A 24442-nucleotide genomic window follows, 5' to 3' on the forward strand; every position below is an offset into this window, starting at 1 on the left:
TTTACTCCAATACGTATTTTCAACCCTTGTAAAATACAAATTTCATTTTATAAGTTATAATAATTAGTTTATCGCGTAACTTCTGTGCTGTTTGTAACCAAAGCTTTTTTTTATGCAAGTACAGTTTACGTACACAATCATAAACTATCTATATATTTTTTCTTATTTTGTACTCAGTAGAACGTCCTTCATGATGATTGTTGATAAGCGCAAAAGTTGTTTATGAATAACAGAAAGTAGTTTTACATAAGCCCGATGAAGCACTGAATGTGAGTTTGATATGCTTCTCTTTTCGTTATTTTTTTAGAAAATGCTTTTTCTAGCGCTATATGAAAGAGCTGTAATTTTTTTTAATTTTACTACAATATTCCTCTGTTTCACGTTACAGATCAACAGTTTTCAAATAAAACCTGAAAAAATAGTGTCAACTTCAGTTTTGCTGTAAACAGTGTTAAGTAACAGACAGGAGGATAACTACTTAGAACAAAAATGTTCCGCACGTCTTCACTGAGTTTCTAGACGATTCACCGCTTCTGGTTTCTGCGGGAATCCACTGAGACGCTGATCGCATATGTAAAGAAAGCAATCGAAATGACGTAACTCCAGATACGTATGCAACAGTTAACGTACAGGTAATACGGTTACGATCTCGAGTGACAAAGGCTACTAGGAAACCTACTGTAGTCTACCCTTACCTATGATGGTCTACAGTAGCCCACGGTAGTTTTACAGCTCTAGTAGGTTTCCTTTACTCAGGAATACGCAAGTCACCAAGCGAGGTGGCGTCAGTAAAAGGACTTGAAGCAGGTCATTGTGCCTTACGAAATATTTACTATTATTATTATCTGTATACAAATTAAGTTTGTACAGAATCTTATTCACCTTTGCCCCTCTTTTTTCCAACTGCCGTCGGCGTGATTTTTCTCAGCAGCTTTAAATTAAGTTGTAGATTTCAACAACATTGAGTATACAGAAAATCATAGTCACAGTCACCATTCAGGGACTACAGTACCTCTCCCTGTCTTCTTTCCTCTAGCCAGTCTTCCAGCGACTTTCTATGGGTTCCATTTCTTAAATGTTCATGTGTCCCTGAAAGATACAATTCTAACTCGTGTGGTGATGTGATGTCGTGTGACTAGGGCCTCCCGTCGGGTAGACCGGTCGCCGGGTCCAAGTCTTTCGATTTGACGCCGCTTCGGCGACTTGCGCGTCGATGGGGATGTAACGACGATGATAAGGACAACACAACACCCAGTCCCTGAGCGGAGAAAATCTCCGACCCAGCCGGGAATCGAACCCGGGCCCTTACGATTGACACTTTGTCGTGCTGACCACTCAGCTACCGGGAGCGGTGACACCTTATGACTTGTCTTGATCAACACATCTCACAAAATTATTTCCTGACCATGTTATGTGTGCATTTCTCTCCCAGCATGCACGTTTCTTCTGTTAACTTCCTCGGCATTTTGGTTTCCGTGGAGAGCGCAGAGAACGGAAGCCGAAAGTGTGCAGCGAGACGGAGAATAACGGGCGCCGGGCGGCCACTAAGAAGCGAGAACGGGCAGGTCCTGGGCCGAGACACGGTTAGTGCATTATGCAGCGGGTCGCCGCGCCGCGCCGCGCCGCTCCATCACTCATTGGCGCCCGCCCCATGCATTATTCAGGGCCCGGCCCGCTGCCAAGGCAGACAGCGCCGTGTGGCGCGGGCTAATCGCGGCTTTCCTGCTTCCGGCCTGCTTTATGGCGGGGCGCCGCCAGCTGCTGCGACCTCGCGATCACTTTGCGGTCTGGCAAGCTAACAGCGCCGGCGACCCAGTAGGGAACTGGGACAGCGCCGGTGGGTAGCACAGAGGGTCCCTCAGCTCTTATGCCCGTTTCACACTGGGGCACTGGTGACGGTGGCCAGTGACGGTCACCGGTGACTGTGGTGAACATTCTCGGATCACTGGTCTCCGACATCGCAGGTATTGCCAACTAATTAGTTAGTGAAATGGACTCGTAGAGGGTTAGCAACTAATTTCGCTAGCCTTCTATGGTTCGAAAAATAAGGTGTTAAATTTGAAAAAAGAACATGCAACTTGTAAGGTGCCAGGACATGGACACATACAAATTAGCTTACCAACATTAGTATTAATAATATAGGGACTGCCAAAGGGCATCAGGTCATGACCCTATTGAATTATGATAAATATGAGACACTCTCGAGCAGTATTGGTTCAAATGGCTCTGAGCACTATGGGATTTAACATCTTAGGTCATCTGTCCCCTAGAACTTAGAACTACTTAAACTTAACTAACCTAAGAACATCACACACATCCATGCCCGAGGATTCGAACCTGCGACCGTAGCAGTCGCGCGGTTCCGGACTGCAGCGTGTAGAACCGCTCGGACACTGCGGCCGGATTCGAGCAGTATTCCCTGCATGTCTGCATGATTAAGTCACTAACTTAAAGCGTTGGTGGAAAGTGTCGGAAGTTGAGAATTGTGGAATATAAAGTCTGCAGCTGGCCGTAGCTCGCCGGGCCGCCGTGGGTGTCAGGTAGCGGGACAATACGGTGCTTTTGGGGATAGCCCGGCATCCGGAACCACCTGTGCTGGGCAAGACGTGGCGAAGACGGGAATTTCGTTTGGCTAGGTTCGATATGACCTACTTGATCATTGGGTATATCTCAGAAATGCCGCTGGAGGGATTTCGGCGATGATACAGCGTTCGACATTGGCCGAAACGGGGTATTCTTCTGCCGCGTTTTCGTACGCGTGTGAGACGCGAGAATTGTGGAGAGAGTCGACTTCGTCTTCAGCCATCGAGCGGTACGGACTTGGAGACGGCGTCTTGGCCATCGTCTCCGAAGGGAGATATACGGCCTGTATCGCAGGACTGCACCAACATGTGTTCCGAGCTGAGTTCTGCTCAGAAGCGAGATTTTCACCAACGCCTAACCACTTCCAACAACTGACCTAATATTCTTGATCTGGTAGTTATCCTTGCGAGGTGCCGAGTATTTATCAACGCAACTGCCGGTAATAGGGGCGCGTAATTGCAAATTGTTAATGTGCCATTCTCAGGTTTGGGTGGGTGGACAAAGAAATTCACTTTTTCTTCTGTAAATTGTGTCAGTTGTGAGGGATATCTATCAAATTACAATAATGCCAATATTACAGTCGAATTATCGACCCTATCCCAGTAAGCTTTACTTGTACTCTAGTCACTGAACAGCTTGCCCAGACGGGAAGGAAAGAAGGTTTAAGGTTTTTTCTATGTCAGCGACGGAGAAATAAGCTTACAAACTTACCAATTTCGTTTTTCTTATCCACGCTCTTCTCATTGAAATCAGGCACAAACATCGTTATAATTTCTTGCCACGCATTCTTTTTCATCACTTTGTTGCAATAGTCATCGCTTTTCACTTACAAAATCTTCTAATTCACTTACAAAATCTTCCGTGTTAATCAAATCTAAACTCATGGCTACAATGTGTACAGTATAATGGACAACGAATATTCCGCGTCATTGTCTCGAAATGGCTGCCTGTCGATTGGCAAATCTGCACCGCTGTGTCTGTGATCAGTGTTCCAGTGTGAGCACGCCAATTCAAACTAATGCATGTACAGCGGTGACTGCTGTAAACACAGTGACCTTGTCCATCACATGTGGCGAGGGTGAGTCACTGCTGCGTCACAGTGGCTCGGTGAGGCAGTGTAGTGCCCCGGTGTGAACGCTCCAGTTCAAACGAATGTGTCTCTGTCGGGGGCCGTCGCTGGTGACCCTCACCAGTGTCCCAGTGTGAAAAGGACCTCAGGCTGCCATCCACATCCACAGCGTGGCCGAGAAGTCCACACAACCCTAGTGATGTAATAAAGTCTAATGCAACTTATCTGTGGGTATCGGTCTCTTCATTTATAAAAAGCGTTAGTAAATCGATTTCTATGTAAGTAATATGGTTTGTGAACTACTGCTATCATTTGATATGAATTGAACAATTTTGTAGTCGATTAACAAAATATTTTATAAAGTCTGAAACATGACTATACCATGTTGCAAAGTGATATTCTTCCATTTTCCGCCACTATTTGGTGGCTGTTTTAACGCGAGTGCACATCGTTTTTGAGGAAGGCTTTTCGTTTTTGTGTTGTGTACATGGACTACCGGTGTGGTCACAGTATCCTGTTCTCTGCTGAAGGCAATCAGTGAAGCTCAAGAAAGGTGAGCCCCCCAGAGAGACCATCAGTTTCCGCAAAATTTAGGAAGCTTTCTTCACCAATTCAATAAGCTGAACCCTACAACGTGAAAATCCTATCTAAATAATCAATGCTTATGAAACTATCAAAAACACTCGTCAGATCTAAAATAGAAGTACGCAATGTTTACTGTGTAAGTAGGCTGTTTAGTTTTTTTTATTGGTAACGCCGCCGCTACGTAGCGCTCTGTATGAAAATCACTAGCTGTGCCGTGTGCAGTCTGTGGCTGGTTGGCATTGTTGTAATACTCGCCATTGTAGTGTCGGGCAGCGGCAGCTGGATGCTAACAGCGCGTAGCGTTGCGCAGTTGGAGGTGAGCCGCCAGCAGTGGTGGACGTGGGGAGAGAGATGGCGGAGTTTTGAAATTTGTAAGAATTGGTGTCATGAACTGATATATATATTATGACTAGTGAGGTAAATACATTGTTTGTTCTCTATTAAAATCTTTCATTTGCTAACTATGCCTATCAGTAGTTAGTGCCTTCAGTAGTTTGAATCTTTTATTTAACTGGCAGTAGTGGCGCTAGCTGTATTGCAGTAGCTTGAGCAACGAAGATTTTTGTGAGGTAAGTGATTTGTGAAAGGTATAGGTTAATGTTAGTCAGGGCATTCTTTCGTAGGGATTTTTGGAAGTCAGACTGCGTTGCGCTAAAGATATTGTGTGTCAGTTTAAGCACATTCGTGTATAATTGTTCAAAGGGGACGTTTCACATAGACCAGTCTTGTATAAATTTTTCTAAGGGGACGTTTCATAACTGTGCACAACATATAGAATTGATGTAGTTAATAACTTTGGAATCTTCATAAAGTTGTTTGTGAGTGGTGCTGATCTATGCAGGATGTTAGGGGTATAATGGCAGATATTTTTGTTAGTGGCTGAGGACAGTGGACAGAGAAGTCCAAACAACCCTAGTGATGTAATAAAGTCTAATGCACCTTACCTGTGGGTATCGGTCTCTTCATTTATAAAAAGCGTTAGTAAATCGATTTCTATGTAAGTAATATGGTTTGTGAACTACTGCTATCATTTGATATGAATTGAACAATTTTGTAGTCAATTAACAAAATATTTTATAAAGTCTAAAACATGACTTTCCCATGTTGCTAAGTGATATTCTTCCATTTTCCGCCACTACTTGGTGGCTGTTTTAACGTGAGTACACATCGTTTTTGAGGAAGGCTTTTCGTTTTGTGTTGTGTACATGGACTACCGGTGTGGTCTCAACGTCCTGTTCTCTGCTGAAGGCAATCAGTGAATCTCAAGAAAGGTGAGTCTCCCCAGAGAGACCATCAGTTTCCGCAGAATGGGGCCTGCGGCAGGCTTCGTGGTTTTGTGGGCAGACGCGATGTGTAGCCTAGCTGAGGGCAGGGGACGCCTAGCTGCCACTGCCGTTCCCAGAGAATAACTGATCATTACAGTTTCGGCTTTTCTTGGCGTCGCCGTCCGGTCTGCATGAGAAAAACGGTTGCTTTGGCTCCAGTACTTTTCGAATGGATATTCAAGGGCCATTGAATAGCACGTCGTAAGCTACGAATATCCTTTTCTATTCCTCAGACCACAGCGCCATCTCTGGCGAAATGAAGGAAATGATTCAGACACATTGCCGTTGAATCGTAATATGTGGGGGGGAGGGGGGGGCGGGGGCGGGGTTCCCATTGAACATTTCAAAGTTACCCATCACCACCTAGGCACGTGGTGTGGTAGCGTGTTGAGTGTGGTACCATTGGATGTCCTCCTCCGAGACAAAGAAATTGGAATTACGATTTTTTAGATCCTATGTGTACTTTGAGAGCTGCATCAAACCAGTCTCAGGACTGAAGACCACAACAACAACAAGATGTGTACTTTTCGAGATATTTCAGTATTTTCAGTTACAATGAACACCCTGTATATTGGAGTACTTACTTACAAAACCACGTATCTATCATTGTGGGTTATAAGGTTCCCCATGTTCTTCTTCACACCTGGCAAGGTATTTAAGGAGCTAAGCCTCTAACAGTTTTCGCACCACTTTTGCACAATTCTTCATTAGTCCTGTACCGACTGCGAGCTACATGCGTCAGGATTATTCACCAAAATGAGTTGTCCGGTTTCTGGGGTCCTGGTTCGGGCTCTCATTTTGATAGGGCCGGAGAAACTGTCTAACGACGCCCAATTCAGCAGCGTCGGAGTTTTTAACCAAACAATTCACGAAGGCATCCAGGAAAGTGTGTTGTAACTCCATGTGGTAACCGCACATTACCCATAATTCCCTTGTCTTCGATATGAGATATGAAAAACGTTTGCATTCACGTACCTTACGAGAACAAATACGGTCGAAACAGGTGTCGTGATCGCGTACTAGCCCGCACCATGACACCTTTCTTGCATTCAATGGGGTTTTTCCTAAGGTCAGCCGGCCGCGCTTCTAGGCGCTTCAGTCCGAAACCACGCGGCTGCTACGGTCGCAGGTTCGAATCCTGCCACGGGCATGGATCTGTGTGATGTCCTTAGATTAGTTAGGTTTAAGTAGTTCTACGTTCTAGTGGATTGATGACCTCAGAAGTTAAGTCCCATAGTGCTTGGAGCCATTTTGGACCTAAGGTCATAAAACTACATTCTTCCTGCGTGACATGCGATAAATTGTACAATTACCAGAAAATAATGGGGCATTTGAAAACTGCGCGAACGAAACAGACAAGATGCCACTTGCTGCTTTAAGTAGTTTTTATAGAATTTATTCACAAACATTACTATACATCTTACCATTTTCCAATCTTTCTTAATGTGGTCACAAGTGTTGACTGTGGTACGTGAAATTCAACTGCTGGTCTTTTGCCAATGCATACCAATAAAACAACTGTTTATTTCCTTAACTGTACACAGTCAAGCGGAGTGTGGAAACTTCTCAGACACCCTGTACGTGTACAGATTATCTCAGGGGTAATGGTCAACATTCAGGAGTATTACAAGAACGCTCATCTCAAGCAAAAACTTCATAAAGACATGTACCCTATTCCGAATGGCTTCCGACATAAAAGACATTCCATATACAAGGCGTTAGGGGTATAAGTGTATACATTGCTCTCACTGTTACCTTCATATATACCCTCTCCAGTGTGTCAGTTGTATTTTCTTTGCATCTTCCGTCTTCCCCCAAACAATTCATGTAATTTACGATCATGTTTTCTGCAAGGTCGTAACTGCACTAAGTGGACTATGCCCGGCATTATAGACTAACCGCTTCGCGTCCATACGTCCATACTTTAACACCTGACCTGCTTACCATGGAGAAAATAAGCATTCATGACTTTCTCTTGTGACATGGACTTCGAGGTACTAACCAATCTAAAATCATGCTACTCGTAATAGCTATGATTATTAGTCTGCAAATGAAGTAGATAGTGATAAAATGTTGCTCATCACACTGTCCCCAGCCACTAACAAAAATATCTGCCATTATACCCCTAACATCCTGCATAGATCAGCACCACTCACAAACAACTTTATGAAGCTTCCAAAGTTATTAGCTGCATCAATTCTATATGTTGTGCACAGTAAACATTGCGTACGTCTATTTTAGATCTGACGAGTGTTTTTGATAGTTTCATACGCATTGATTATTTAGATAGGATTTTCAGGTTGTAGGGATCAGCTTATTCAATTGGTGAAGTAAGCTTCCTAAATTATCCTAATGACAAATTGCTACACCAAGAACAAATGCAGATGATAAACTGGTATTCATTGGACAAATTTATTATACTAGAACTGACGTGTGGTTACATTTTCACGCAGTTTGGGTGCATAGGTTCTCAGAAATCAGTACCGAGAAAAACAACCACTGGCCGTAATAACGGCCTTCATACGCCTGGGCATTGAGTCAAACAGAGCTTGGATGGCGTGTACAGGCACAGCTGCCCATGCAGCTTCAACGCGATACCACACTTCATCAAGAGTAGTGACTGGCGTATTGTGACGAGGCAGTTGCTCGGCCACCATTCACCAGACGTTTGCAATTGGTGAGAGATCTGGAGAAGTGCTGGCCAGGACAGCAGTCGAACATTTTCTTTACCCAGAAATGCCCATACAGGACCTGCAACATGTGGTCGTGCATTATCCTGCTGAAATGAAGTGTTGCAGAGATCGAATGAAGGGTAGAGCCACGGGTCGTAAGACAACTGAAATGTAACGTCCACTGTTCACAGTGCCGTCAGTGTGAACAAGAGTTGACCTAGACGTGTAACCAATGGCACCCCATACCATCACGCCGGGCGATATGCCAGTATGGCGATGACGAATACACGCTTCCAATGTGCGTTCACCGCGATGTCGCCAAACACCGATGCGACCATCATGATGCTGTAAACAGAACTTGGATTCATCCGAAAAAATAACGTTTTGTAATTTGTGCACCCAGGTTCGTCGTTGAGTACACCATCGCACGCGCTCCTGTCTATGATGCAGCGTAAGGGCAACCGCAGCCATGGTCTCCGATCTGATAGTCCATGCTGCTGCAAACGTCGTCGAACTGTTTGTGCAGATGGTTGTTGTGTTGCAAACGTCCCCATCTGTTGACTCAGGGATCGAGACGTGGCTGCACGATCCGTGACAGCCATACGGATAAGATGCCTGTCATCTCGACTGCTAGTGATAGGAGGCCAATGGAATCCAGCACGGCGTTCCGTATTACCCTCCTGAACCCACCGATTCCATATTCTGCTAACAGTCATTGGATCTCGACCAACGCGAGCAGCAATGTTGCGATACGATAAACTGCAATCGCGATAGGCTACAATCCGACCTTTATCAAAGTCGGAAACGGGATGGTACGCATTTCTCCTCCTTACAAGAAGCATCACAACAACGTTTCACCAGGCAACACTGGTCAACTACTGTTTGTGTATGAGAAATCGATTGGAAGCTTTCCTCACGTCAGCACGCTGTAGGTGTCGACACCACCGCCAACCTTGTGTGAATGCTCTGAAATGCTAATCATTTGCAAATCACAGCATCTTCTTCCTGTCGGTTAAATTTCGCGTCTGTAGCACGTCATATTCGTGGTGTAGCAGTTTTAATGGCCAGTGGTGTAAATCTACCAGTACAGCATCATCAACATAATATATAATATTTATAACTTCGATTCCCATTCTACATCCTGGTTTCTTTCTTACGGCATCTCTGATGTGGTCCCTTATTAAGCTGGGCTGGAGTGAGCTTAATGAGTCTTGTCTAATCCCTTTATGTAGTATAATTTCATCTTCGAATCCTTCATGAGTTTTAGTTCTCGTATTGTTTTCTGTCTCTATACACATCTTCTACTAATTTTACAATACTCATTGGCACTCTCTCGTCAATTAAGGTTTGACTTACATTCTAAGACAAAAATACGATTCAACAAGGAGGAATTGTCCGAATGGGACGGAAATCTGTAGATGTGACGTACATGTACCGACAAATAGATGATAACAATTTCAGAAAAAATTGTTGATTCATTCAACAGAAAAAGCTTCACAAATTGAGGAAGTCAGAAATCCGTTGGTCCATGTCTGGCCTTATGCAAACAGCTATTCGGCTTGATACTGATTGGTAAAGTTGTTGGATGACCTCAAGAGATGTATCGGGCCAAATTCTGTCCAACAGGCGCCTTAGATTGTCATAATGCCGAGATGGTTTAAGGACCTTGCCCATAATGCTCCACGTGGGAAAGGTCTAGCGACCCTGCTGGCCAAGGTAGGGTTTGGCAAGCAATAAGACAAGAAGTAGAAAGGGAGGGTGCTATCTTGCGGAAATGTAAGCCCAGGACGGCTTGCCATGAATGGTAACGAAATCTGCACGTAGAATATCGTCACCATGCCGCTGTGTTGTAAGGGTCCGCGGATGACAAGCAAAGGGGTCCTACTGTAAAATGAAATGACACCCCAACACATCACTCCTGCTCGTCGGGCTGTATGGTGGCCGACAGTCAGGTTGGTATCTCAGCGCTGTTTGGGATGTCTCCAGACACGTCTACGCTGGTCGCCATGGCTCAGTTCGAAGTGGGGTCGTCACTGAAGACAGTTGTAGTCCAGTAAGTGAGATTCCAGATCGAAGACGTGTCTGGGGGCGCCCCCAACAGTGGTGGCACCAACCTGACGTCTGCCTTATGGTCCGACAACCAGCTGTGATGGTCTGGAATGTCATTTCTTTTCCTGTCGGAACCCCTTTTAGTTGCCATCCGTGGCACCCTTACAGTACGGCGGTATATTCTACACTCCATTTTGTTTCCCTTCGTGGTAAGCCATCCTAGGCTTACATTTCAACAGGGTAATGCCCGCCAGACGACGGCAAGAATTTCTCTACTGCTTGTCTTCTTGCTTGCCATATCCTGTCTTGGACAGCAAGATCACCCGATCTCTCCCCAACTGAGAACGTTTGGAGCATTATGGGCATGGCCCTCCTACCATCTCGGGATTTTGACGATCTTGCGTACCAGTTGGACAGAATTTGGTACGACAGAAGAACATCCAACAACTCTGTCATTCTATGCCAAGACGAAAAACAACTTGCATAATGACCATGGTTGGACCAACTCGTTATCGACTTGCTCATTCTTTGAAGGTCTTTCTCTCGAAAAAATCATTCATTTTTTCTGAAATTGTAATCATTCCTTTGTCTGCAGGTGTTTATCACACCTACCTTATTTACGTCCCATTCGAATTATTCCGTCACGCAGCGTCGTTTTTCTTTGTTTCAGAGTGTATACGCCTTTTCCTAACCCTATCAAAGGCTTCTGAAAAGTAAACAAAACACCGGTAGGCTGGGTTATTAAATTCTATTGCTTTCTCCGCAGTCTGTCTTTCAGCGAAAATAGCATCGACTGTGCTCCTGTTTTTCCTGAATCCTTTTTTTCTTTTCCTATTTCGATATCATTCTGTATTATGTCTACAGTGACTAATGTTAACAATTTCAAGGTGGTATCAAGCATTCTAATTTCCCAGTAATTATCTAATACATGTTTATCTCCATTTTCATATACTGGAATAGTGATATCCTCTTTCCATTGTCTTGGCATCCTACCTTCCTTCCAAATACAGAGGGGTCCAAAAAAATGTTTCCACTGTTTAAAAGTCCATAACTTGCAAACTAGTTGACGGAGTTGTGTCATTTTTGATGTGTAGCTTAAAGTCCAATTTAAAGATATCACTGTAGTTGTTCGAAATGATCACCATTAACATCCACACACAAACGACAACACCGAACTGCAGCACGAACTACCGACTGCAACGTGTTCAGTTGGATATTTGCACATGAGTGTACGATAAATTCTCGAAGTTCATACAATGTGCGTGACTTTTGTCGATAAACGACGTCCTTTAGTGAAACTTCCTGGCAGGTTAAAACTGTGTGCCCTACCGAGACTCGAACTCGGGACCTTTGCCTTTCGCGGGCAAGTGCTCTACCATCTGAGCTACCGAAGCACGACTCACGCCCGGTCCTCACAGCTTTACTTCTGCCAGTATCTCGTCTCCTGCAGAGTGAAAATCTCATTCTGGAAACATCCCCCAGGCTGTGGCTAAGCCATGTCTCCGCTATATCCTTTCTTTCAGGAGTGCTAGTTCTGCAAGGTTCGCAAGAGAGCTTCTGTAAAGTTTGGAAGGTAGGAGACGAGATACTGGCAGAAGTAAAGCTGTGAAGACCGGGCATGAGTCGTACTTCGGTAGCTCAGATGGTAGAGCACTTGCCCGCGAAAGGCAAAGGTTCCGAATTCGAGTCTCGGTCGGGCCAACAGTTTTAATCTGCCAGGAAATTTCATATCAGCGCACACTCCGCTGCAGAGTGAAAATCTCATTCTGGACGTCCTTTAGTGTTCCCCACTGGTAAAAGTCCAGAGGAATTAGGTCTGGGGAACGCGGTGGATACGTGTAGCAATCGTGGGATGCAGCACTTCCACTTTGCTGTCTTCAAAATTCGCCAAACACTTGAGCGACTCACTCCAGTTTCACGGGCACACTGTCTCACAGACTTCTGTGGTGATTGAGTGAATTTTTGTAACACACGACGGGAGTTACCTGGGCTTGTTACTGTTGTTTGTGTACATTTTAACACAGCCTTCGGCTTCAGATTTGTCTCGAATGCGACGAATCGTTAAACGTGTCGGTGGCTCTGTTTGATACACATTTCGCCATTGCCGTTGAACCTCATTAATGTTTTCGTACTTAAAATACCACTTCAAAACTGATTTCCTTTCATCGAATGTAAGCCTTGCGCCAGCCATGTTTACTCGAGTAACTAGGTACAACTAAGAACAAAACACTGTCTATCTGGCGACTGTCATCTGACAAAACAATGCAATACAACGCTTGTGTGGCGATTGGCGGAACTACAAACTATTACACTACCAAAGAAGACACAACTCCGTCATTTAGTTTGCCTGTTATGGACTTTTGAATAGGGGATACCCCTCTATACTATTCAGTAGAATACTAATTTGTTGATATGATTACTGGTCCCCTATATTTTGTTCATTCCTGTCCCTAGGTATTTTAAGTCTTTTTATTGCCGTCCGCATTTTCTCCATTGAGAAGCTCTTAGGTAGTAACTTTCTGTGCTCTGGTGTGTGGCTTCAATTCCCATATTTGTTACATCCTTATACAGTAATTTAAAATAAGTTTCCCAGTGAATTTTCCTTACATTATGTATCTAAATATGTTAACTGCTTTCCTCATTTAGGTTTTGGAGCATCTACTATACTTTACGTTCCATAAGATGTCGTTCCATAACCTTTGGATATCGCTCCCAACAAACCTCTTTTACTTTACGAGTACCTGGGTTCACCCTATTACGAGTGATCTTATACATCGTAGTATATAACCAAAATCCAATAACAAACGCTATTACTCCTTCCTTTAAGTCCGACCCATCCACCTCCGCCCCCATGATCTCGCTATACCAACGCCCGTTAGTACTTCGTCCGCGAATAGATAAATATATCGCAGTTTATTGCGGCCCAACAAACTCCGCGGTAGCGACGGACGTCGTTAACATGCCTGGGCGCTGGAGGCACGCGCAGAATGTGTAATTAAACAGCTCTCAGGGCGGACATATACCAGAGTGCCGACGAATTACGCTCCGCGGCTAAAACGGACTGCTTTCGTGTTAACTCGGTTCTTCGTCAGTGCAACGTCGACCGGGCGATCGATACGCTATGCACTACATCAACAGTGACAACAGTGGTCGACTATTAGCGTCATGAGGCATGCAGTGGCGCCTTTTGTGTCTACTGACTTCAGATCTTTGTAAAAGGAGCATTTTACAATACAGTACATTTGAGGAACTTAACTATGTAAATCTGCAACGCTATGAATTTCGTGGAAACGACACTTATCTCTAGCTACTTTGCTTCGTTGCCAACACAAGAGGTGTATAAGTTGTTACATCTACGTTTTTCCCAGACTGCCCTATAACTTATGTAAAACCCATAACAAAGAGCCAAAATAAATCAGCCTAAATTAATCTCCACTGGAAAATTATATATGAATGTGTACCAGTAATTGGCAATACTTAACTACTTACAAGGGGAAGGCCTCAGACACGGCCAACCGATTCAGCTCAAATTTGGCAGTTCGCTTGGGTACAACCTAAAACGAAGTACTCCAAGGTATTTTGGGTCAACACCCCCCGCAATTTTGAGAAAATCACCCCTAAAGGTTACGGTGAGCAATCGACTCAAAATTGGCGGGATCGATAGATAATTGTAAACAGAGCATTTTTTATTATCAGGTATGGAGTGCGAAAACGCATACTTTCCCAAAAATCGAGGTAAGAAACTTTTATAACTGCCGCTTCTGTACCCACATGGTAAACGCTTTTCGCCGACAGTGCCGATAGCGCAATGGCCAAGGTAACTGGCTGGGAATCGGAGAAGACCGGGTTCGAATCTCGAAGAAACTTAGCGGATAGTCTTCTTTTCGTTTGTATTTTTCCATATCTCAATTGATAGGGATAGGAGGGTTAATAAGGTAAGTAAATCAATGAGGAATGACAATAATAAGGTAGGAAATCTTATTTCCCAATCGCTGTGAGTTAGTAAAGTATTAAACTTTTAATCCTTGTCACATGAAAACAACTCCGAGTAAGAGTGCTGCGAATTCCTCGCAAAAGATCACAGACAGCCAACCTCGCGACGCTTGTTTACAGCGAGGCACGGGACAAAATGCACGCGGGGAGAGCTATGTTGTCCCCATTGCAACTTCGTCATATCATAGTTGTGAACCTGGAAGAGTGAAAGTGACCAGCACGAGCCTTATATAAGTAATCGGAAAGAGTTAACTCGTGGATGATTTTTTCATCGTTAATGCGCCGAAGTAACATATGACGAGTTCTGTATGTAGTGTGTAGTAATTAGCTCGTCTGTGTATGCCATATTATCTAGTTATTGTTTGTTGTGTCATGTCTTTCAGGTGCATAATCTGACTAATGGAGGGTGTACACCCTTCGACTAGCGCTGAAATATATATTTGGGAGCCTGTCACAGTATTACCGATGCTGTGTTTTGGTTTGTAAAAGTATTGCAAGACAGATGCATTATCAATGCACTATTGGAAGCATTCCAGATTGATATGAGCGGCTGTCGTCGAGCGATTTTTGGAGCTGACGAACGAAATGACTTTTTTTTATACTGAAGTATTATACCATGAAGGTTTCTACGAAATTCGAACCTGGGTTTACCGATTCCCAGCGAGTTACCTTAGCCGTTACGCTATCAGCGCTGTCGCCAAAAAGCGTTTACCGTGTTGGTACAGAAGCGGCAGTTGTAAAAGTTACTTGCCTCAATTTCTGGAAAAGTTTGCATTTGCGGCCCATATACCTGATGATGAAAAATGCTCTATTTACAATTACCTATCGATCCCTCCAACTTTGAGTCGATTGCTCGTCATAACCTTTAGGGGTGGTTTTCTCAAAATTGCTGGGGTGTTGACCAAAAATATCTTAGATTCCCTCGTTTTCGGTTGTACCCAAGCGACCTGCCAAATTTGAGCAGAATCGGTTGGCCGTGTCTGAGGCCTTCCCCTTGTTAGATTACAATTTCCTATGTTGTACTGCATGCGCGTCCGCCCCCCGGTAGCTGAGTGGTCAGAGCGACAGAATGGTCAATCCTGAGGGCCCAGGTTGGATTCGCAGCTGGGTCGGAGATTTTCTCCGCTCAGGGACTGTGTGTTGTGTTCTCATAATCATTTCATCCCCATCGACGCGCAGGTCGCCGAAATGGCGTCAACTCAAAAGACCTCCACCCGGCGAACAGTCTACCCGACGGGAGGCCCTACGCGACATTTACGTTTTTTACTGCATGCACACCTAAATAAGAAGCCACTGTGAAAGCGGGTTGATCTTGGCTATAGTCTAGGTGACGCACTGTAGGGGTCATAAAATGAGCAGGGAACCAGACCCCAGCAGAATTCACGTAAGTCCCGTTCGCACACGTGCAAAGGACCAGGCCTTGCTGTTATGTCAGACTATGTTTTAAAAGTCACCTCGGCGCCGGACGCCCAAAGTCACGCAATATAGATAATATCTTCTTGCTGTTCAGGGACACTGTTTTTAGCGAGCTGTTTGTGGTCGGGGAAAGCGTGCATTTTTGGAAGAGTCGCTGAATAACTGCAACTGTGGAAAGAACTGCAGGCTGGCAAAATTCATTGAAAAACATGGGCTGTTAAGACAGCAGCTTAGAAAGTGAAATGGGGACGGAGTGCTTGAGCCTTTTTAAGGGTCATGAGACGCCAACCCCGCGCTCAGATCCCACCAAGACCGAATGCTTAAGGAAATGTAAAAATACCTACCATTGGTTAACATCAATAATTTAGAAGTGGGAATAAGAAATACGGTGTGCTTATATAGGTCCACCCTTGTTGATCAGCGCACAAAGAGAGAGAGGGAGAGTGTAGGACAGTCCTGGAGAGCCAAGCGTAACGAATGTTGTAACTGGTTAACCACCTGAAATGCGAGTAAGCATCTTATAAGACAATTTTCACTGGCCCGCACTCAGAATATTTGTCATTCAACCTGTAACATATCCGATAACTTCTTACGGACCTACCCATCAGCGCTGCGTCTCTGAAGGCCAACCGCACTGTTCTGACCTGTGAGACTGATGTGACCGTGCTTCTACTGCAGTTATCAGCTGTGCTCAACATGTGACTTCTGACTCATTAATCCTTCAGCACAACCACACTTGGGGGAATCCGCAAACAACTACGGATCAGAATTCACAGATCTTGCTCAAAAGCGAGTGTGGCGTTACCAGTGATACAAATACTACACAAGAAATTTCGTTCACGTAAGTGTTTATGTTTTATAACTACCAAAAAAACAGCTAATCTACACATATCAACAAAAGTTTGAGATATCGTAGAGTTTACAACAATGGCTTCTTATAGTGCACCCACTGAGGTTTGTACAATATCCTATTAACAAAATAACATAATTCCTGCTCAAAACAAAAGCGTTTTTGGTTGGTTGCAAAAAATCATTACAAAACAAAGTAGGCTCTCTCCGAAGTGCACATCCTGAAAAGAAACACAATGAAAATCTTTATCCCATGACGATGTTTATCAGTCTTTAGTAGTGCGTATGCCATCCCTGTACACGGATAAATTCTTCCACTCTGCGAGACATGCTCTGGATGAGGCCATCAAGTTTATCTTGGAGTATGAGGTCCCAGTCCTCAATGGCGACTGCAGTGAGGTCCCGAAGATCGTCAGATGCATTCGGACACTGTGAAATGGCCGCCTTCAACAGTTATTATGCATGCTTAGTCGCATTCATGTCTGCGGACTGTGCTGACCAGTGCATTCGGTTGATGTTTCATCTTTTAAGGAACCGAGATACTGGGAGAAAATGGTGCGGTCTTGCATTCTTATTGACTAGAATGAAGCTGTCACCGACTTCACGCCTTTAGGGCCTTACTGTCCTTTGTAGGACCTCTTGGGGGACCAGTCAAATTGTTGTAGAGGGGTCCGCCATCCTATCATTATTGCTGCACAGAACATTACACTTCCACCTGAAAACGGATGGACTTCCTGAACGTATCGGTGCTCCTGGTGTCTAGCGCTTCTCCAAACTCTAAAACGTCTAGTGTGCGGTCGCAAACCTATCCTAGTCTCTTCAGCAAACATGGCATTACTTCATTCAGCAACGGTCAAATGTTGATGTGCCAGAGCCCAGGTCCTTGGAATGAATCGGCTGCGTTAGTTCAGTGCAAAACTTCTCATTAGTCTTCTGGAATGAAAACCATCCTGATGCCATCTTCTGCGCACTGTTTGGACTGAGATACGAGTACCTGTGGCCTGTCAGAAGTCATTTCCGGTATCCTGGCAGCTGATGTTTGGCACCTGCGAGCCGACAGTTGGAGGAAACGATCATGCATTGGTTTTGTCATACGAGGACGACCACTGCGTTCACATTTCCCATTTCCCTGTACTTTCTCCACACCTTAGGCACAACAATTTGAGTAACATGTGACCGTTCGGCAACATCTTGCTGTGTATGATCAGCTGAAAATAAAGCCACCAACGTGACTCCATCAAAGCGTTGTATGCCTCTAGGTAGCATGTTACTACAGTGCTGAAACAACTGAATGAAGCTGTTGTTGATATTGGATTGCGCGCGGTGTGCCCTGCGCCAGCGGTATGTTTACATGAGTGGGAAAGGGCCACAAAGCATGCCAGTACAAAACATGGTCCAGCACATGCGCTCTAAGTCGTGTAAGGTGGCTATAATTTTGCACCTTACAAGCACTCATCCACATACTTTCCCGTGAACTACAACAACAATTACACATCATTTGATAGGTTGTACATCATATAAAGGATGTCCCAGCTATCTTGTCCACCCAAAATATCTCTGGAACAATAACAGCTATTGGTAAACGACTTTCACCGGTATCAATGTAGTGCTGGGGCCCATGAATGTACATATTTGGAAATATTCTAAAATGAAAGCATATGTGTTTTTTAACACAAACTTATGTTTTTTTTAAATGGACCTCCTATATTTTTTCTTCAGCAATCCATAGCATGACAAAGCACATACACAATGGCGTTGATTGCATCGCGATATTCCCATTACATCCCGAGATATTGAGACGCGAAGTTGACGCTTGAAACACCCGACATGCGCTGCTAGGGCACGTCCTGAGGCTCAGGCGTGAACCCCATGCTTCCCGTAATCGCGATGTCATTGACATATGTAAACACACCTCCATACTTATCAAGAGGTACACTTACTTGTCAATCACATCGCGATTACGGGAAGCATGGGGTTCACGCCTGAGCCTCAGGACGTACGCTAGCAGCGCATGTCGGGTGTTTCAAGCGTCAACTTCGCGTCTCAATATCTCGGGATGTAATGGGAATATCGCGATGCAATCAACGCCATTGTGTATGTGCTTTGTCATGCTATGGGTTTGCTAAAGAAAAAATATAGGGGGTCCATTTAAAATAACATAAGTTTGTGCTAAAAAACACATATGCTTTCATTTTAGAATGTTTCAAAATATGCACATTCATGGGCCCCAGCCCTACATTGATACCGCTGAAAGTCGTTTACCAAAAGCTGTTATTGTTCGAGAGATATTTTGGGTTGACAAGATAGCTGGGACACCCTGTATATGAATATTTAAAGGAGACTGACATTGTCAAGTACGCCTTGTAAGTAATTGTTAACGCTTATTGCTTGCATGAAAGGTGGCGGACTGTTTTTATTATAAAAACGGCGTAATGAATGATTGCCTATACTACTAGAGGTTGTAACGCCAGTGGATATGAAATGGCAGACAGAACTCAAGCTCTGGGTGGAAGGCCCGCACAGGTGTTGGTCCTGCTTAAACACAGGAAGTAGCTAGACGGACGTCGTGGCACCTGAGCTCTGGAGCACAATGGGTGACGGCCAGCCGCTATTTTAGTAGGGCCGGAAGGATAACCGGATAATACTTCCGAACTTTGCAAATGTTGGACGCAGGTGAGAGGAACGAAGTAGCCGCACGTCGGAAACCACGCAGGCTGGGTTATTTCCAAGGATTTTTACTCAGAAGCGTACCATTGTACGATTATAGGTTTTTCCTCGCAAATTTCCCGCACTGGACGACAAAAGACTAAAAATGATTGGTCGGCGTTCGAAAGAATCTGTAGAGACGGTGAATATTCCGTAGTTTCGGGAATATGATTCGTTTTCGGAATTACGATGGTGGAGAGCTGAGCCTTGCTGGGAAGCGAGCGGTGGAGAGACGAGGTCTTTCTTTGTGAGCGCCCGTGTGTGACGGTCGTCTAATGAATTGAATTTACCATCGTTATGGGGGTAACGATTTGCTTATGTCAGGTGATGAGAGCCATATAAAAATATTCAATCAAACACACAATCAAATTACTCAAAAACAGTCTCTCGTAACAACCATCGACAACTTACAAGGTCCACAGATGCCCTTACGATTTTCAGGCTGCCATATCTATAGGTGAAGGACCATGGATTCTCTTGAGGATCTTCAAGTTATAAAATCTTAGGTGTAGCTCCACAGATTCTCTTGAGGTTCTCCGGTTGCCAAATCTGGAGTGTTGGTGCGTGGATTCTGTTGCCAAACCCGGAAATAAAGTTTCTTGTGGTTTTAAAATTTAAATTATAATTTCGTGTAATACGTTTATTCTTTTCAGTTCCAGTCAGGACATCAGTTTCCGAGAAATTCGAGCTTGAGACCAATGTGTTGGTTGAAATAGCAAACTTATCTGACTAATGGGAGAGTAACTCAGAATTGTATAAGAACTGTAACGATTAGTTAGTGCTGCAAAACCTTTGCTAGGAGGTAGATAGAAACAATATCTTTGGCCAGTAGTTTGTAGAGCATTTTTCATTGATACAGACTTGCAGAAAGGTGAAAGAACTCTGTGTTGCTAGCGAGAGAACATCGACTTGGAGCATGGTGGAGGAGACTTCATCCGGCAATCAGAAAGAGAACATTTGGTCTAGAGATTTGGTGTGGAGATCGTACAGAGAGTTGACGTGTCAGACTGCATAACCACCAAGTATTCATCTTCCCCTAAATGACGTGTATATTACGGTCATGTGCCATTCATCTAAACTCTCCTGTCTTTGCCGGGATATTCAAATGTTAGATTAGTATTGTCCTGCGTCAACAATACTCTGCATTTCTTATGATCGAACAGATCCTGTAATAATTTATTATTCCCTATTGTCAGAGGGAACTTTGTAATAAATAAGGATTAATGTTGACCACTATTTCATTTCGTAGTTAATTAAGCACCCTGTTTATTGTATTTTGCGAGGTACAAAACCCATGTGTCATGTTTTCCTGTCCTATTAGATATCCGTTGCGACATAGTTTTTAAATGCATATCACCCCACGGAAAGCGATCTATCGGCCAGTCCACCCAACACTGATTACTCAGACATTCACGAAAGTATGGCGAAAGCTCAGATGTATCCTCACACCTAGCGAAAATAAGTCTAATTACGTGAAATACGGGAGAGGGGAGGGGCACACGAAATGGGTCACGCAGGGGCAATGGCCTGGTTTCTCACAACAGGCGACAGACAGTTGCTTAGGGTTTGTGTTAGACGGAGACTTTCGTAGAGTGTACGACAGAGGTGTAGCGTCAGCTGTACTGCATTTCATAACTTCGCGAAAGTCTGCCGTAACAACACATAACTCTGTTACAAAAACACCTAAGGGCGACTACGACAGATGAATCAGCAGTATAAGCGGAACGAATGCGTTCATTACAAACGAGCATTACGTCAGGATGTCGCTCGTGCTTCCTTTAAATACGCCAGCTTTGATAGCAACAAGGCACTCGCAGTTAGACTTGCAGTTAGATGTGTACTGGGTCGCTGCATAGCTCTCAGCTCGGTGTTCGACATGTTAATCTTTATTAAGGAGATGCTGCAGTAAGGGCGGGCATCAAGCTTCAGACGTGAGGGGACAGTACCAGCTCTGGTCCTCCCTGCTGCCACTGTCAATCATCAACCCAGGATTAGCAGACATCGCGGCACACTCGGTCGCTAATGCTGGCCACATCAGTGAGCCGTCGTCGAGATCGTACAGGGCCTAGGCCCTGTGCATCCGCCGTCACAACCGGGTGAGCCGACGACGCTGGGGCATTGCAGCCCATTCCGCCCATCCACTGCGGATGAGACACCAGGAGGAGCAGAGAAGAAGACGGGGTGGGATAGAGTACACTCCGCAGGAGGAGAACGCCTCTCGTGCCGACAGCGTCGGGACTCCAACCCAGAGCCTCTTGCTGTCGGCAGCTGAGCCGGCGACCCAGCTGGGCGCTGCCAGCCACGCGCGGCCGAAGTACGAAGTAAGGACATTCCCCCGCTACGTCACAGCACGCGGCGCTGCGCTAGCAAGACTGTGCGGCCCGGATCTGGTGTCATCGCTACGAGTCAGTGAGGACTTGGGGAAGGTCGTTGATTTCACCAAGCTCAGCCAGCCTGTGTTATGCGGACCACATTGTACTCGGCAGGAATAAAGGTGTTACGAATTAATAATATTTATTTAGCGTTTCTGACGCTTCCGCAGCCATTTCCTACCATCCTGACAGCTGGAGAGGTTACCGCTCAGCCATCCAGTCCAGCGTAGGCAACCGGGACGACCAGGGCGCCTACAATACCACAGTTCATCAAGAGTAGAGACTGGTGTATTGTGACGAGCCAGTTGCTCGGCCACCACTGACCAGACGTTTTCAATTGGTGAGAGATCTGATGAATGTGCTGGCCAGGGCAGCAGTCGAATATTTTCTGTATCCAGAAAGGCCCATTCAGGAACTGGACATGCGGTCGTGCATTATCCTGCTGAAATGTAGGTTTTCGCAGGGATCGAATGAAGGGTACAGCCACGGGTCGTAACACATCTGAAATGTAACGTCCACTGTTCAAAGTGCCGTCAGTGCGAACAAGAGGTGACCGAGACGTGTAACCAATGGCACCCCATACCATCACGATTCCAATGTGCGTTCACCGCGATGCGGCCATCATGATACTGTAAACAGAACCTGGATTCATCTAAAAAAATGACGTTTTGCCATTCGTGTACCCAGGTTCGTCGTGGAGTACACCATCGCAGGCACTCCTGTCTGTGATGCAACGTCAAGGGTAACCGCAGCCACGGTCTCCGAGCTGATAGTTCATGCTGCTGCAAACGTCGTCGAACTGTTCGTATACATGGTTGTTGTCTTGTAAACGTTCCCATCTGTTGACTCAGGGATCGAGACTTGGCTGCACGATTCGTTACAACCATGCGGATATGATGTCTGTCGTCTCGAGTGATAGTGTCACAAGGCCATTGGGTTCCAGCACTACGTTCTACATTACCCTCTTGAACCCACCGATTCCATATTCTGGTAACAGTTATTGGATCTCGACCAATGTGAGCAGCAATGTCGCGATACGATAAACCGCAATCGCGATAGGCTACAATCAGATGTTTATCAAAGTCGGAAACGTGATCGTACGCATTTCTCCTCCTTACACGAGGCATCACAACTATGTTTCACCAGGCAACGCCGATCAACTGCTGTTTGAGTATGAGAAATCGGTTGGAAACTTTCCTCATGTCAGCACGTTGTAGGTGTCGCTACCGGCGCCAACCTTGTGTGAATGCTCTGAAAAGCTAATCATTTGCATATCAAAGCATCATCTTCCTGTCGTCTGTAGCACGTCATGTTCGTGGTGTAGCAATTTTAATGGCCAGTAGTGTAGTTTCCAAGTAATTATGTTTTGAGATGTTGTGGGGCTGTATTGTGATGACAAACCTTATATCGTTGTGACGATCCCAGATGGACAGAGGTGTGTGCCCCGTGTGTTGCAGTGACGACGCCGGCGCTGGTGGGCATATGCCTGGGCGGCGCGCTCTTCCTCGTGGCGGTGGCGGCGGTGGCCTGCCTCTGCTACCGGCGGCACGGCGGCGGCTCCGCGGCGGCCAAGAAGGCGCTGCGCGGGGGCGGCGGGGGCGGCGCCGGCCTGGGCGCGCTGTCGCTGCACCAGCCGCCGCGCAGGCCCACGGCCGTCCGCTCCCCGGCCGGCGGCGCGCCAGCCCCGCACTACCTGCGCAAGAGCCCCTCGCCCACCGGCAACCCGGCCAAGACTCCGCCAGGGGTCAGTACAGACACCACTCACAACTACAGCGACGTGCTCTCTGGTGTACGACAGCAGTTTTTTCTGTATTGTTATTTTTCACCTCATACAAAGGTGGGCTGGCAGTGGATAAATCTACTCCGCTCTTCAGCCACAAGCATTACAATAAAAGAGACAAGGAAGAAAGAAAAGTAACAGATTGATGGTTAAAAAACAGTAGATACAAAAATTAAAAACACGAAGCCGTTCACACTCGACGAAAGAACACGAAAAACTGTCGGCACTGTGCACAAACACTGATGACTTAGACAGTACACGTGAATGAAGGAACGTGGCGGCGAAAAACACTAAATCACAAACACGATGGCACACACACGAGAAACTGATGGCGATGATCTCCGGCGCATTAATGTCCACTCAGCGTGTGCGAGTCCGGGGACCTGCCAAGAGGGGAAGAAGGTGGTGGGGGAGGGAGACCAAAGATGCCAATGGCAGAGGAGATGGGGGGAGGAGTGAAGGTATAGGGGTAGGGGAAGCCCGGAGAAGGAGGGGTGAAAAAGGAGAGGAGGGAGGGAAGGGGGAGAGAAGGGAGAGAGGTGCCCATAGGAACAAACACAGGAAGTGGGAGGGAAGCATCAAAGTTGGTAGGAAGGGTAGATGGAGGGGGGGAGGGTATCATCAGGGAGGGGGAGCTGGCGGAAGTCACCTTGGGAGAGGGTAAGGAGAGTTGAGCAATGGAGAGCAGGTGGGTCGTGGAAATGCAGGTGCGGCAGTGGACGGGGGTGGGAGAGGATGTGAGGGAGGAGAGACGGCTGCGATAGGTGAGGCGAAGAGCATGGCGTTCGAGGATCTGAAGGGATTTGTAAAAGGTAGGAGGAGCGGAAATCCAGGCAGGTTTGGCGTATCAGAGGATAGGGCGGATAAGGGATTTATAGGTGTGGAGGATGGTGGAAGGGTCCAGACCCGATGTACGGGCAGGAAAGGAGCATGAGGAGATGGAGTCGGGAGCGTACCTTGGCTTGAATTGTCTGGAGGTGGGGGGGTCCAGGAGAGGCGACGGTCGAGGGTGACGCCAAGGTACTTAAGGGTGGGGGTGAGGA

General features: G+C 45.7%; 1 protein-coding gene across 2 annotated transcripts in view; it reads left to right on the top strand.

Moving 5' to 3' along the window:
* LOC126281204 (synaptotagmin-11) overlaps positions 1–24442 on the top strand; it is a 1096906-nt gene that overhangs the window by 898904 nt on the left and 173560 nt on the right. For both annotated transcript variants that reach the window (XM_049979941.1, XM_049979939.1), the window contains one exon: positions 23077–23363. In XM_049979941.1, coding sequence (XP_049835898.1) covers positions 23077–23363 — 287 coding nt within the window. The remainder of the gene's footprint in view (positions 1–23076; positions 23364–24442) is intronic.

The sequence above is a fragment of the Schistocerca gregaria genome, chromosome 7 (genome assembly GCF_023897955.1).
Source record: "Schistocerca gregaria isolate iqSchGreg1 chromosome 7, iqSchGreg1.2, whole genome shotgun sequence".
Classification (NCBI taxonomy): domain Eukaryota; kingdom Metazoa; phylum Arthropoda; class Insecta; order Orthoptera; family Acrididae; genus Schistocerca; species Schistocerca gregaria.